The following is a 13,557-nucleotide window of genomic DNA, read 5'->3' on the forward strand; positions in this document are numbered from 1 at the left end:
GGGTGTTGGGAGGAAAAGGGGGCGACGGGGAGGGGGGAGCGGGGCAGGGGTGTGGTGTGTACGTGTGTGTGTGTGTGTGGAGGGGGGGGGTCGTGGGCGATGTTGCGGTTCATCTCCAGGACCACCTTCGGGACGACACACTCACACACTCACACACACACACACACACACACACACACGCACGTACACACACCGGTGACAACATCCAAAAGAACAACCGTCAGAAGCAACAGAAAGGAACTCCGCCATCCACGTGTGTGTATAAAGCACAGGTCGGGAGAAGATGTACTCGGTCGGGTGTCTGCTCTCCCTCCTCTTCCCCTCCCACATACGCACACAAATACACGGGGTCATGTTGCGGTCACTTCACGGCTTGGCGTACTTGCGCGTCCACTCGCGGGCCGTCTGCAGCGCGCTGGCCTCGTCTTCCTTCCAGTGCTCCGCGACGTCGTTCGCCAGAGGATCATCTGGGTTTGGGCTCGACATGAGGATCTGGATAGATAGCAGCACCTTGTTGATGAGCAGCGCCGGCGACCACTTATCCTTGATGATGTCGAGACAGATGCGACCCACCTTGTCTACGTTGGGGTGATAGATACGCGTGAGGAAGCGAACCTTCGGCGGCTTCATCGGGTACTCCTCGGGCAGGAACAGCTCCAGGCGGAAGAGGCCGCCCTCGTAGCACGACTGCGGCGGCCCCTGGATGGTCACCATAAAGTAGCGCGGGTTCTCCTTGGTGGGTGTGGCCGTGATGCCCGGCGGACACTCCTTCTGGAGTTTCTCCGTCTCCTTAATAATACGTGTTGTGAGCATGACGCGCAGTGGCTGTCGAGAGAGCGGGTGTGTGTGTGTGTGTGGGTGTGTGGGTGGATAAGGAAGGAAGGAAGAAGGGAGGGGAGGCGTACAACGACGAATCGCTGCGGTCTGCTGCTGCTCACTGCTGTGGCGGGTGTCTCCGGGCACGAGTGTGTGGATGATGTATGTAAACGCCTTGGTCGACGAAGACAGAAGAAAGGGAGAGAAACAGATTAGAAGGGCAAGCAGGGTGGTGGTGGTGGTGGCACAGCCTGTCGATGTATGGCGCAGTGGTTGTGTTAGGGTGAGGCGGGTAACTGACAGACGGAGCTGGTGAGAGGGAAGACGAGCGCGTGCGTTCGTGTGCGATGGATACGATGCAATGCGTGTGTGTGTGTGTGTGTGTGGAGGGTGGAGCGGATTCGTGGTGACGAGGCGTTGGAGGCGGCCGCACACAGACTCTAGGCGCACTAATAATGAAGCACAAAGTAAAGGTAAAATGGGCCACCGGTTCACGGACGCGGAGGGGAGGAGGAGGAGGAGGGGGGAGGGGAGGCTGTCGAAGGAAGAAGAACGGGGAGATCTGAAAAGTGGGAAACACTTCTGCAAGGCACGTGTGCGTGCGTGTGTGCGTGTGATCGGCGTGCCGAGCAGGGAGTGGAGGGATGGGAGGGGGGAGGGACAAAGTAGGAAAGCGAAGGGGGAATGTGCAGCGGGGTGTCGATGCGGGGTGACGAGGACATCGGAAGAGGCATGGCGGGGGCTTGCCGGCGGTAGCACGCTCGCAAAAGTGTTTTGCGTAGGCAACGACATCGACAGAAGGCGGGAAGGGGAGGAGGAGGAGGAGGAGGAGGAGGAGGGGGGGAGGTGAGAGGAAGGGACGCCTCCCAAAGGTGGATGCGTGTGCCGGTGTGCACGCAGCCGCGGAGGAAGCGACACGCATGTACACCATCACCATCGGAGGCTGGACACCTTTTCCCGCACCGCGCAACTCCACCCTCCTCTACCCCCGGGGGTTCCTCAAGGGTATCCAACCGGCCTCGCTGCTTCCGCCTGTGCTGCTCACCTCTTCCATCACCGGGAGAGCACTTTGAGGCGAGGGAAGCGAGTAAAGAACGCCGGTAAAGCACAGAGAGGGACAGCGTAGGGTGGGCGTGAGGGGAGGTGGCGCGCGAGGTGGTCACATCAGGCCGAGAGGGAGAGTTTACGACCCCTTAACCACCCGGCGCAAGGCACCCGCCCACCCACCCACCCCCCCACACACAGACGCGGAAGCGTGTGTGGTCGCGTGTGAGGTCTTGTTGGGTACGTTTCGACATGGCGGAGTCCACACAGAAAATGGCAACGACGACCACAAAGTAAGCCACCCAGGATCGCGGCTGCGTGAGCAAGAGGAAGGTAAAGAGGAGGGACGTACGCGTGCGTTTGAAAGTCTATACATAAAGGCGCATGCGTGTGTGTGTGTGTGTGTGTGTGTGTGTGTGGCGGCGATAGATCTGGGAAAGTATGAAGAGAAGCGCGTGCCATGGCTCCCGCGTTCTCGCCACCGCCACCGCCAACGCGACGCGAGACACCCAAACACACACATACGTATACACATACGCATACACATCGACACCTACCCACATGCATGCACGCGCGCAGGGAAGAGGATGCTGTGCTGACACTCGCACACACGGACTGGATGGCTGGGTGAGAGAGCGGCGGCGCCTCGAGCGTTGAGTGGTGTACATCGACGGAAGACTAGAAGTCACAACCGTAACAGCGACCAAAGGAGAGGGAGAAGAGTGGATGGTGGGGTGCGTGTGGTGGTGGTGGTGGGGAAACGAACCGAGCGCGCAACTTCGACGGACTTGTGCGCACTTGCAGCACGACGATCCACACGCCGTATCATGGCAGCTGCGCTTCGTGTATATCCCTGCTCCCTCTCTTCTCCGCCCTTTCACGTGGATCACCCTGGCAAGGAGCTACGACGCTCGGCATCCTGCGCCGCCTTCACCCGCTCCGTGTGCGCCACCAACCGCTCGCGCAGGTTGCGTTCAAAGTGCGCTCGCTCGCGACTCGCCGTCAGCTCCTGCGCCTTCTGCTCCTCCACCCACGCTCCCAGCGCTGCCTTGCGCGCGGTCACGTACGCCAGCCGCGACCGTAGCTCCGCTACCTCGCTCTCGAGGACTTTGCACTGTGCCGCCGTCGCTTCTCGCGCGTCTTGGCCGTCCAGCAAGTGCTCTTGCGTGGCCTTGCAGCGTTCGCGGGCGAGGATGGCGCGGGCGTCGATGGAGAGCTGCGCCTCGTCGAGGAGGCGTCGGAGAAGGATGCCGCGCTCGGGAAGATCGACGGTCACCTGCCGGAGCAGCTCCTCACCGAGCAGGCTGAGCTGCACCAGCGTCCGCTCCTTGTTCAGCTCCAGCACATTCAGCGTAGCGGCGACGGTAGCCGAGCCGCCACCGCTAACGGACGTGGCTACCGGTTGCGCTGGCAGCGGCTTCAGTGTGTGTGTGCACACCCACTTGTCTGGCGTAGCGAGGATAGTCACGGCTGCGGGTGCTTCTCGCCCCTTCGCGGAGGCCGCCTTCACACTGCTGCTGGCGTTCTTCTGTTTGAGCTGCGTGTCGGGGGGCGGCGAGGGGTCGAACGACGACGGCGACCCGCTGGAGGCAGCCGAGGCCGATGCGGTGTGCTGCGGTCGTGAGCATGACGGACGAGCGGTGTTGGTGCGGATGAGCTGCAGCGGGCGACCGCAGCATCGCGCCTGCACTTTCTGCAATACCTCGTCCAGCGTCTGCTCCAGCTTTACGAGATAGTCGCGCGGCGCCTGCACATCGCTTGTCCGCTCGAGGGTGACCAAGACAGCACCGACCGGCACCTCCGCATACTCGCTAGCGAGCGCCTCACGGAGGGTTTCAATCTCTTCCAGCACGCTCACGTCGTCCGGGTGCGTCTCCAGGTGACGACGAAGGCGCGCTTGGCGCTGCTGGGCGGCCTGGCGCTGCTGCTGCACTGCCACGGCCGTCTCTTGGTGGATGAGGTAGTAGAGGAAGAGCCGCGGCGGCAGCACTGCATCCAAGGTGGAGCGCAACGTCGTCGTCACCACCGGCAGCCGCTCGACGGCAGACGCCGTGTTAGCAGCATCAGCAGCCGGTGCGTTTTCCGGCGGTAACACTCCCACCAGCACATCGCGCACGTACGCTGGCAAATCTACGTCCGCGTCGTCCACGGCATCATTCGGCTCAGCACCACGCCGCGAGTCCGCCAGAGCGAGCATGCGACGCAGCAGGTCGACGTACTCGACCGTGCCGGCAGGAACTTCGCGCATGCCGCTCAGACACGCGGCGACGGTGAAGCTGCGCCGTGCCTCGTCGCGGTCAACGCTGCCAGCGCCGTCTGCCGACGTAGGGGAGGTGAAGAGGTAGTCTAGGATCTGCTCCGCTGCCCATTTGCGGTACAGCTCGTCTTCCAGTACGGGCACCCGCGCTGGCGCGCATAGCACAGCATCCGCTGCCTCGCGACCCGCCCTCGCCTTCGCTGACGCTGCAAGCTGCTGCTGATGGAGGTGCTTATCGGTGTTCTCCGGCCCGTGTGCTGCGGCCGCGGCCACGGTGGTGGCGGCGGCGGCGGGGTCTTCGTCGCTGTCACTTGGGTGCATCATGGCTGTCTTGCAGCTGCGCCCCTGGCCCACAGCGATGGGCAGCAGCCGCATGACCATGTCCGACAAGTGCGCGTGCTGGTACGGCGGCTGTGCGTATGAGGTGGCGTCGGCCGTCGGCGGTACGGGGGACGAGAGTGGGTTGCTCTTGGTGCTGTAGCTGTCCGCATCGACAGAGGTCTGATGCGTGGCCTGCCGCTGCCGGAACTGAAGTTGGTGGCAGACAGTAGGGAGCACGTCTTTGAAGCGAAGTGGCAGCCGGGCAACGACTCTCGGGTTATCGCGGGCGGTGAACGTCAGCGGTGCGTCCAGCGCGAACGCGACGGCGAGGGGGTCTTCGGGGAACTTGTCCTCCTCGCCAGTAGCACCTACGCTCACCTCCAGCATAGCGTCGTCCGGCACGCCTTTTTCCCTATGCGTGTCGGAGCCATCGCTGCGATGCACCGCCACCGTCAACGATGCCGCCGCTGCCGCCCTTTTCGCGTGGACCGGCGCCGCGGCGGCATCGCGGTTGCTGTCGACGTCTCTAACCGAGCGAAGCCCCCCTGCATTGCGCGACTTGACTGCCCTCATGCTCGCAGTTTTGCGGTCTGTGCTGCCTTCGCGCGTTCCGTTGCACCCTCCCTCTGAGGTGTCCCGGGCCTCGAGTGGAACCGGAGAGGTGAACGTTGTAGCCCTAAACACACACACACACAGGCACACACACAGGCACACACACAGGCACACACACAGGCACACAGGCACACAGACGTGTTCCACACGGCCGACAAGCGCCGAGGAGGGGAGGCGCCTCTCTTCTTCGGTGCACTTCTTCGCCCCGTCGACGCTCTCCGCTGCTGCTGTGCCACGCGCACAGTTTTCTCTAATGACGCTCACTTGGTCAGTGTACCTCCGCGCTGTGTTGTGTGCATCCCCGCCATGCACGTTGCGCGCGTACGCCCAGGTGCCGGACAGGCAGACACAAGAGGAGGCGCATCGTTGATAGTGTGGGAGACCGTTAAAGAGGGAAGGGGCAGCGAGAGAGAGAGAGAGAGAGAGAGGGACAGAGTAAGGGAGTGAGTGCGTGTGCGTGCCCGGAGTAGGCGAGAAAATGAACACGCCCGTGCGGGAGTGTGCACCGTGCTCAACGAACAGGACAGTGATGGCGGTAGCGGCGGCGGTGGTGGTGGCAGTGGGGGAAACGCGGGACAGCACATCCGCAGGCAACCCATCCGTACGCTACACACGCACACATGGCGGTGATGGTGCTGGTGCTGCTGCTCTCGCTTGATAGTCCACGCCCACCCTACCCCCAAGGGGAGGCCATACAGAGAGAGAGAGAGAGAGCTGGAGAGAGTTGGGGGTGGGTGGGCGGCGGGGAGGGCAGGGCGTGGGGCATACCGCTCGCTTCTTGGATTCCCGGTGCTGCGGTCTTGGCCTTGCTGCAGTGGCTTGTTGATGGTTTCAAGGAATAGATGAGGCGAGGAGAGAGGAGGGCCGAAGCGCAGCAGCTGAGCTGTAGCAGAAGGTTGTGTACACACGATAGATGAAGAGTTGGGGCGAGAAAGGATACGCACACATCACGCACGAAGATCTGCTTCGTGTTGGTATGGGCATGCGCGTGGAGGAGAGGAGAGGGGAGGGGAGGGGTGGATAGGCGAGCAGCACCAGCAGCAGCAGCGGTGCTGGTGCTGGTGCTGGTGCTGGTGGTGTTGTTGGGGCACTGCCCACCCCTTCCCTCACGTCGCTCCAGGCGCATGATATCGAAAAGGTGATGAGAGAGAGAGAGAGAGAAGAAAAAAAAAACCGACAGGGCAGTCATGCACGCCTTTCCGCCTCTCGCAGCCACTTGTGGAGAAGTTGCACCAGTCGACGCAACGCTGTCTGTGCCTCAGCGTCTGCTGCCGCCATGGCGGCGACACGAGTCCGACACGCATCTACCCCGTCGCCACTGCGGCTGTTCACCTGTGCTGGCAGAGGCGGCGGTGGCACTGTTGCGAGAGAGTGGACATTCATTGCGCGCGGTGCCACACACGCCTCGGCCCAGTGCAGTGGTACGCCACCACCGACCACCGCCACAGCAACGCCGAAGAGCGGATGCCGGGCCATCACCGCCGAGAGCTGCGTCACGGTCGCCGCCGAGACTGGCACAGCCACTTTTGCACCTACAGGCGAAGCGGGTGTTGCTGCGGCGGCCTGGAAGTCATGCGAGGCGTGCTGCGAGTCGTCACATTCACGGGCGGCCCTCGCAGCGTGATTTGCCAGCGAGGTTCGGTGCCATCTGCACGTCCGACACGGTGGCGGCGGCGGTGTTTCGGCTCGGGCCGCTGCCAAGGCAGGAGTGGAGGCGCCGTTGGCGAACATGCAGGGAAGGGTCATGATGCGTGTGGCGAGTAGCACGACTTGCTGCACACGGCTGGAGTGCACAAAGTCCCATGCCGCGTGATCGTTGCGGCCCGCAGCGCCCGGAACAGTAGCGCCGTCGCTCTCCTCCTGCGCCCTTCGCTCCCGCAACGCGCGATCGTGGCGAGACTGCTCAATGTAGAGCTGCAGCACCTCCACCGCCACGGCGCACCACAGCGGCAGGTGGGCAATCCGACCCTTCAACTCACTGTACAGGAAGCTCTCCATCATGAGCAGCGAGGATGCGACGTCGCCACTCAGGTTTGCCTCTGCCGTGTCTCGGGGCCTCGGGGAAAGGGAGAGAAGACGGACGCGCAGGCGAGCGAGCGCGGCGCGCTCAAAGGCGGCATGCAGCAGCATGCCTTCAACAGTGGTTTGGTGCAGCCGCATCGACGCGGCGGCGCGCGCGAGCGGAGACAGGTCCGACGATCTCGAGACATGCAAAGATGGTGACTGCGGCGCGAACTGCCGCGCGTGCAATGAGGATGAGGGAAGCACCTCCAGCCGCGGCACGAGCACAGTCAAGGAGACGCACTGCTCGAGCTGCTTCCAAGCGAGCAAGACGCTCGCCATCACAGCCCACAACCGCTCCGTCTCATCGCAGAAGTGAGCGTAGTTGCTAACTGGATCCGCCTCCGCCTCGTCGTCCTTACCCTTCGCCGTTTGCGCCGGTTGCATCGTGGATGGTCTCGAGATCGCCTGCTTGTCCAGCGCCGCCGCGCTCGCCGAATCCGCCGCCAGCAGAGGTGGTGAGGCAGTGGCAGTGGACCCTGGAGGGGCGGCGGAAGAGCGCTGACAACTTCGCCGCGTCTCGCGTAGTCCCCAGCGCCGTCGCTGACGAGACATCGCCGAACTCCGACGCGCGTTGGAGACCCCCACAAATCTGGAGAGCGTCTGCACGGCAAGGAGTGGCAGCAGCACCGTCGGCGAGGTGCCTTGAACACGCGCGAAGTGGGGAGGGGGAGGGGTGGCAGTGGGCACGGGTGCCCGCTCGGCCGCTGTGCCGGGAACCTGCCGCCCATAATGGGGAGGAAGCGGGGCGTGCTGTGGGTGTCGAGGCAGCTGCCCCTGAACGTGCGGGTGGCCAAAAACCGCTGCCCTCGCCTCCTCAAGCGCGTTGCGCTCGCCACCGTTGTGCGCATCGCGCATCACCGACTCGCCAGCTTGACCTTCGCCGCCGTCGCCCCGCGGCAACGGCGCATAGCGATGGTGGTGGCGGTAGTACAGGAGATGAAACCTATACAGAGCGGGGTCGAGCAGCTGCCCCGCGGCCAAACAACCACACGTGCACGTAGCGTGGTCGACGCTCCTGGCGAGCGGCGGTGGAGCTGCCGTTGACTCGGGTGATGCGTTGTCTGGCGTCTGCCACGCCTCCTCGCAGGCGTGGACGAAAAAGCAGACCTCTGTCGCCGTCGTCGCCGCGATGTCCTGCAGCACCGCCACGGGCAGCACTGGTGGTGGTGCTGCCCGCATGGCATCCAGCGCCGCGCAGACGCTGAGGCCCAGCGCGAGACAGGCACTCGCGTCACGCGGGTAGTGCGTGAGAAGGTTCCACAGGTGCTCCTGCTGTTGCGGCTGCTGCGACCGATGCGGAACGTGACAACTCGTGGCGCTGCAACCGGAGCTGCTGCCACGTTTCTCCTTGTCGGCGTCGTGCTTGTTAATGACGTGGGTGGCCGACAACCGCGGTGGTGGTGAAGGGGACGACGCTGCACGAAGTGGTGGACGAGGAGGGGGGCGCGCGGAAGGGGAAGAAGACGCCGCGGTCCACGAGCACCCCTCCACGGGAGGCCGTCGATGCGGACTGGACTGGGACTGCGGCGCCGTGATCTCCACGCAGCCCCAGCGTACTGAGAGAAAGCGAGTGCACGCGGTGCCATCTTCGGGCAGAGGGACCCCTGCTGCAGCCTCTACCGGTGATAACGGCGGTGTCCGGGAGAGGTAGCGGCAGAGAAGGCCTGCTAGTGTCGCAGGAATATCATACGTATACGGGCGAGCGCTCGGGAGGGACGTCCGCAGCGGCGGCTGCTGCGGTGAGTCAGGCGGCGGCCGTCCGTCGCTTGCCGACCACGGTCGGTGGCCGAGGCATCGCTTCCGCTTGGCGCTGCTGCCGTGATGGGTGACACCATGTAGAGGGTGAGCTCGTGAGCGCGGATTCCAAGACAGCACGGAGGCGTGCTCGGCTCTGTGCTCCTCGTCATCAGCACTCGTAACCCCGGAGATGCCTGGCGCTGCCGTTGTCACTAGCGGGGGGCTGAGGCGCATGCCATCCAGCATGCTCGAGCTGCGACTGCGACTACCCACGGCCGTGACACTGCTGAGGCTGACCCCTGTCGACCGTGCATCTTCGTTCGCATGTTCGCGACTGGCGCGCGCACGCGTGAAGAGATGCTGTGGCGGCGGCGTCGGTAAGGACAACTCAGGGGCTGATGCCGAGCGCGATCGCCAGCGACGCCGAGGCGCCCGCTGCAGACGCCCTGGACGCTGCTGTGGTGGGGCGACGTGGCGCGGCTGTTCAAGAACCGCTTCTGGAGATGAAGCGCAAGTCGTGGCGCTCACAACGTCGACCTCCTCGCTCGCGTTGGCATCGTATGTGTGTGTGTTGTCCGATCGACCCGGCACTTGTGCGAGCGGTGATGCGGGTGACCGCGCAGAAAGTCCGTCATGTTGTTGGACATTCGGGTGCATCTCAGCGCTTGTGCGTCGCTGTGCGAGCGTCTCGCTCGCCTCGACAAAAACACACGATGAAACAGGAGCCATCACGCCGTCCACAGAGGAGTGGCGCGGGGTGATGTGCACAGAGCGAGGGAAAGGGAGGGAGAGAAAGATGATCAGGTCGACAGGATGGGTTGGTGGGCGGATGCACAGAGTAGGGCGTGTGCCTGTGCTCGACGTGCAGCTGAGCCCGAGCACACACACACACACACAGACACAGACACGCGACTACTCAAACACATGAGCTGTGTGCAGTTCCACCGCGCGCAGCGAGGCGGGCGCGTGTGGATGCATAGGCGCTGGAGGGCAGAGGCGCAGTCGCAGGAAAGAGGCGTGGCAGCGAAACCGCCGTTCCGCCTCCTCGAAAACGCACGCGCACCGCCGCAGAGACTCTCCCCCTCTCCACCACCTCCCCTGACAACACAACTTCTCACACAGAAGAGCGCGCCTCTGCAGCGCGACATGGGCGGCGCCGGTGGCAATCAAGCTGTTGTCATCGGCGACCGCGTTGACCGTGCGGCCCCCGGCTTGTGTCAGCCCCCTCCCCTCTCGCCTTCTCCCGACGTGAGCGTCGCGTGCGTGTGCGTGTTTCGCAGTTATGCAGCTGCCGCGGCAGCTGGCAGCGCCATCCGCCAAAGCAGCGCCCCTTTCTGTACCGATGTTCTATGTCTTGAAGTCAACGTGTGTATGTGTGTGTGTGTGTGTGTGCGTGCGTGTGTGTGTGCGTGCGTGTGCCCAAGAGCCACGGCAACGACGCGGCTGTGGAGGCGGCGGTGGTGGTGGTATGCCATGGGCGAGACTTGCACATGCGGTGATGATGGCTGCGGTGCGCATTTGTGGCGGCTGGAAACGAACGACGATGCCGTGACGCATCATAGAGAACATGGCTGCTGCTGTGGTGGTGTCCACCCCCATCATGTACCGACTCACGCCACCTCCTCACCACTTTTCGCTGCTTTCCTGTCTGCCTCTCTCTGTCGTGCGCATGCCACGCACGCGCTTCGGAAACCCGAGCAGTGCGTTGCACAGCTGTGCTACAGCGATCGGCCTGCCTCTACGCGCACCGTCACCACCATCGCCACCCCACCACGGTTGATGCGCACCGGCACAATCATGCCTGGCGTCAGCTCCTCCTCGATGACACGACGGAAGTCGCCGACGTTGCGGACGCGCGTCCCGTTCAGCGCCTCGATGAGGTCGTTCGGCTGCACCCCCGCGAGCACCGACGGACCCGCCGCGTTCACGACGAGGACGCCGTCCTGGTAGTGTGTCGGCACCCCATTGACCAGCACGGTGCCGGTCACCTCGAGCCCCAGGACTGGAATAACACGCTTGGCACTGCCGTTGAACGACGAGGTGTGCGGCGCCGCCAGTGGTGTCACCGCTACCGCCGCTGAGTTGGAGGCCTGCAACGGAGATGGGGAGGCCGCGGAACTTTTCGGGTGAGGGCTAGCGATGCTGGTGGCCGCTGAGCCGGCGTGCGGGGCGCTGCGGGCCATGGAGGGCGATAGGGAGGATGCGGCGGAAGTGTACACATGGTGCTGTGGCGATTGCCGTGCTGCCGCTGGCGGGGTTGCAGGCACAGCACCAGTACCACCGCCCTGACCGCAGCCCTCCTGAGCCTCAAGGGTCTGCAAGAACTCCGTAAGCTTCGTGCGCCAGTGCCGGAGACAGTGCAGGAACTGCGGCGCCAGGGTGCGCAGCGACCACGGTTGGCTCGTCGGCATGTACAGGCTGGCGGACATGAGGACAAAGTCGTTCCGCAACGAGGCACCGACACCGCCGCCGCACATCTCGCGCCCCAGCAGCGACGCCTCCAGCAGGAACTCGTACAGCTTCAGCTGACCCTCGGCCGTGGCCTGCACTACCGGCGGCAGCGACGCCAGTAAGGTTGAGTACAGGTAGAGTCGCTCCGTCGCGGCGTCGTACATCACGAGAAGCGTGTACTCGCCGTCGATGCTGATGACGCAGGTGTTACTGTCGTCAAACTGCAGCCCGTCGCCGAGGCCGAGATCGTCGCCGAGGCGCCGCAGGTTCTCCTCGGCGTTCTCGCGCGCATCGTAGAAGCCGCCATCTGGCACCGTTGCCACCCCAGCCACGCGTTGGTCGGCGTGCGACAGCGGGGACGACGATGGCCCGCGGCTACGCACGAGGTCATTGTTGTTCGTGTCTAGAGTACGTGCGACCGACTGGCGGGTGTGACCATTGAGCCCCGTGACGCTCATCTTGGAGTCGGGGCCATGACGCTGCGCGCTAGGCCAGTGGCTGCTGCCGTTGCCCGCCGGCTCCTCATCCTCCGCATCGTCATCGGTCTTCCCCTCTTCGGTCAGCAACAGCGCCGCCGCCTCGCGCTGCAGCGCCCGCGGTGCCTCGACGCCAAGTTGGGCGTAGTAGTGCAGTCGCTGCTTCACGGCCAGGCGGCGGTCCATGTCCAGTGCTCGCGCTTCACGGATGCGAGCGAGCCGCAGATGCTCTATATCGATTTCACGCGCCCGCAGCTCAAGCTCCCGAGCCTTGGTGGTGGCCTCGAAGTTCTCTTGCTCCAGTTGCGCCCGCTCTCGCTCGGCGTCGAAGAAGGCCTGTTGCTGCGCCAGCAGTGCCTTCTTCTTCTCATTCTCGAGCTTCAGCATCGCCACGGCGCGGGCGGCCTCCTGCTCGGCACGGAGTTGCTCACGACGTTCCACCAGCTGCGCCGCGCGCTCTGTCGCACGTGCCGCCTCCTGCGCCCGCAGCACGGCAAGCCGCTCCCGCTCGCGTGCCGCCTCGGCCTCCTTTTCCTTCATGCGGTGCAGCTCTTCTTCCGCGCTCTCGCGTTGCCGCTGGAGCTGGCGACAGTGCAGGTTCGCATGGTCCATTTCTTCTTCGACGTGGTGCATCGTGTGCCGCAACACGTCATCCCGCACAGCGTCGTCTTTGCGCAGCATCTCATCCGCCTGCTGGAGCGTCTGCAGCTCCAGCAGGCGGCGCTGGCGCGACATCGGAAACGGTGGCGACAACGAAGACGACGCGGGGGAGCCGGCGGCTGCAGCGCCGACAGGCGATGGCGTCCCCCTCGCCCCTCGCATTCGCGGGCTGTGGCGCTGCCACGCACCTCCGTCGCCATCACCTTCGCCGCCGTTGCACCGGCGCGGTGGATGCCGAGGCTCCACGGAGAGGGTGGCTCCATTGCCGATGCCGAGGCTGGCGCACAGGTCCTTGTCGTTGCTCAGCGGCACTCCGTTGAGGTGCAGCACCATGTCATGCAGCGGGATGGGGCACGAGCTGGCGGCGGCGAGGCACTGCTTCACCTTGCCAATCGTGAGGCGGCCAATGGGGGTGCGCAAGCTGAGCTTGTACCGCTTGCCCTCATCGGCATAGATAATGTTCAGATGCTCACGGGGCTGCGACGGAGCGGCAGCAAGGGCGTCGACGGCGCTCATGAAGCACGGTGCCCGTGTAGCTTGTATTGTGCGCTGGCTTGTAACGGAGGGCTCCTCTGTAGGCGCCCGACGCGTGCTTCGCGTCTGTGTGGAGGAATGCAGTGGCGCGTCCAAGCTCTTGCTCGGCCACTCTTGTCACCGTGGCGTGCGGGGCGGCGGCGGCGGCAAGGCTTCCCACACAACCTCACCGAAGGATAGATGCACTCCCCTCCACAAACAAAACAGTATGATGGAAAGGAGCGGATGATGAGGTGGCGCGCGGCTCAGTGCTGTGCGTTGTGTGTCTACGGGGGATGTCTCCCACAGTAAGCCGTCAACAACAGGAGACGCAACAGAACACACACCCCACCCCGTGCGAGGGCGTGTGGACAGGGGGGAGAGGGGGAGGGGGGGGGTAGAAGAATGGGCCCTGCGGTGCACGACGTTGTAGACGCTGCTGCCGCGGCAGCAGAGGCCGTAACCCTTCTTGTCCTTCTTCCCGATAGTGGTAGTCGTCGTGCCTAGTGGTGGACGGTATGAGCCGTCCTACGTCGTGGTATCCGGGCGAGATGAGAGAGAGAGAAAGGTGATGGCACCAGAGGCAGCGACGCCCGTGCCGACGCT

The 13,557-nt window shown here is 64.2% G+C and overlaps 4 protein-coding genes across 4 annotated transcripts; all 4 read right to left on the reverse strand.

Moving 5' to 3' along the window:
- Positions 1-366: 366 nt before the first annotated feature.
- On the reverse strand, positions 367-813 carry LMJF_04_0680 (putative ubiquitin-conjugating enzyme e2; the record flags this gene model as incomplete). Its single annotated transcript, XM_883471.1, has 1 exon — positions 367-813. The coding sequence occupies one exon, from the start codon at positions 811-813 to the stop codon at positions 367-369; it is 447 nt and encodes a 148-aa protein (XP_888564.1).
- A 1,933-nt stretch (positions 814-2,746) lies between these two features.
- Positions 2,747-5,011, reverse strand: LMJF_04_0690 (hypothetical protein; the record flags this gene model as incomplete). The annotated part of the gene is made up of 1 exon (XM_883473.1): positions 2,747-5,011. The coding sequence occupies one exon, from the start codon at positions 5,009-5,011 to the stop codon at positions 2,747-2,749; it is 2,265 nt and encodes a 754-aa protein (XP_888566.1).
- A 1,224-nt stretch (positions 5,012-6,235) lies between these two features.
- On the reverse strand, positions 6,236-9,580 carry LMJF_04_0700 (conserved hypothetical protein; the record flags this gene model as incomplete). The annotated part of the gene is made up of 1 exon (XM_883474.1): positions 6,236-9,580. The coding sequence occupies one exon, from the start codon at positions 9,578-9,580 to the stop codon at positions 6,236-6,238; it is 3,345 nt and encodes a 1,114-aa protein (XP_888567.1).
- A 989-nt stretch (positions 9,581-10,569) lies between these two features.
- On the reverse strand, positions 10,570-12,954 carry LMJF_04_0710 (conserved hypothetical protein; the record flags this gene model as incomplete). Its single annotated transcript, XM_883476.1, has 1 exon — positions 10,570-12,954. The coding sequence occupies one exon, from the start codon at positions 12,952-12,954 to the stop codon at positions 10,570-10,572; it is 2,385 nt and encodes a 794-aa protein (XP_888569.1).
- Between the last annotated feature and the right edge of the window lie 603 nt (positions 12,955-13,557).

This window comes from Leishmania major, chromosome 4 (assembly GCF_000002725.2).
Source record: "Leishmania major strain Friedlin complete genome, chromosome 4".
Lineage (NCBI taxonomy): Eukaryota > Euglenozoa > Kinetoplastea > Trypanosomatida > Trypanosomatidae > Leishmania > Leishmania major.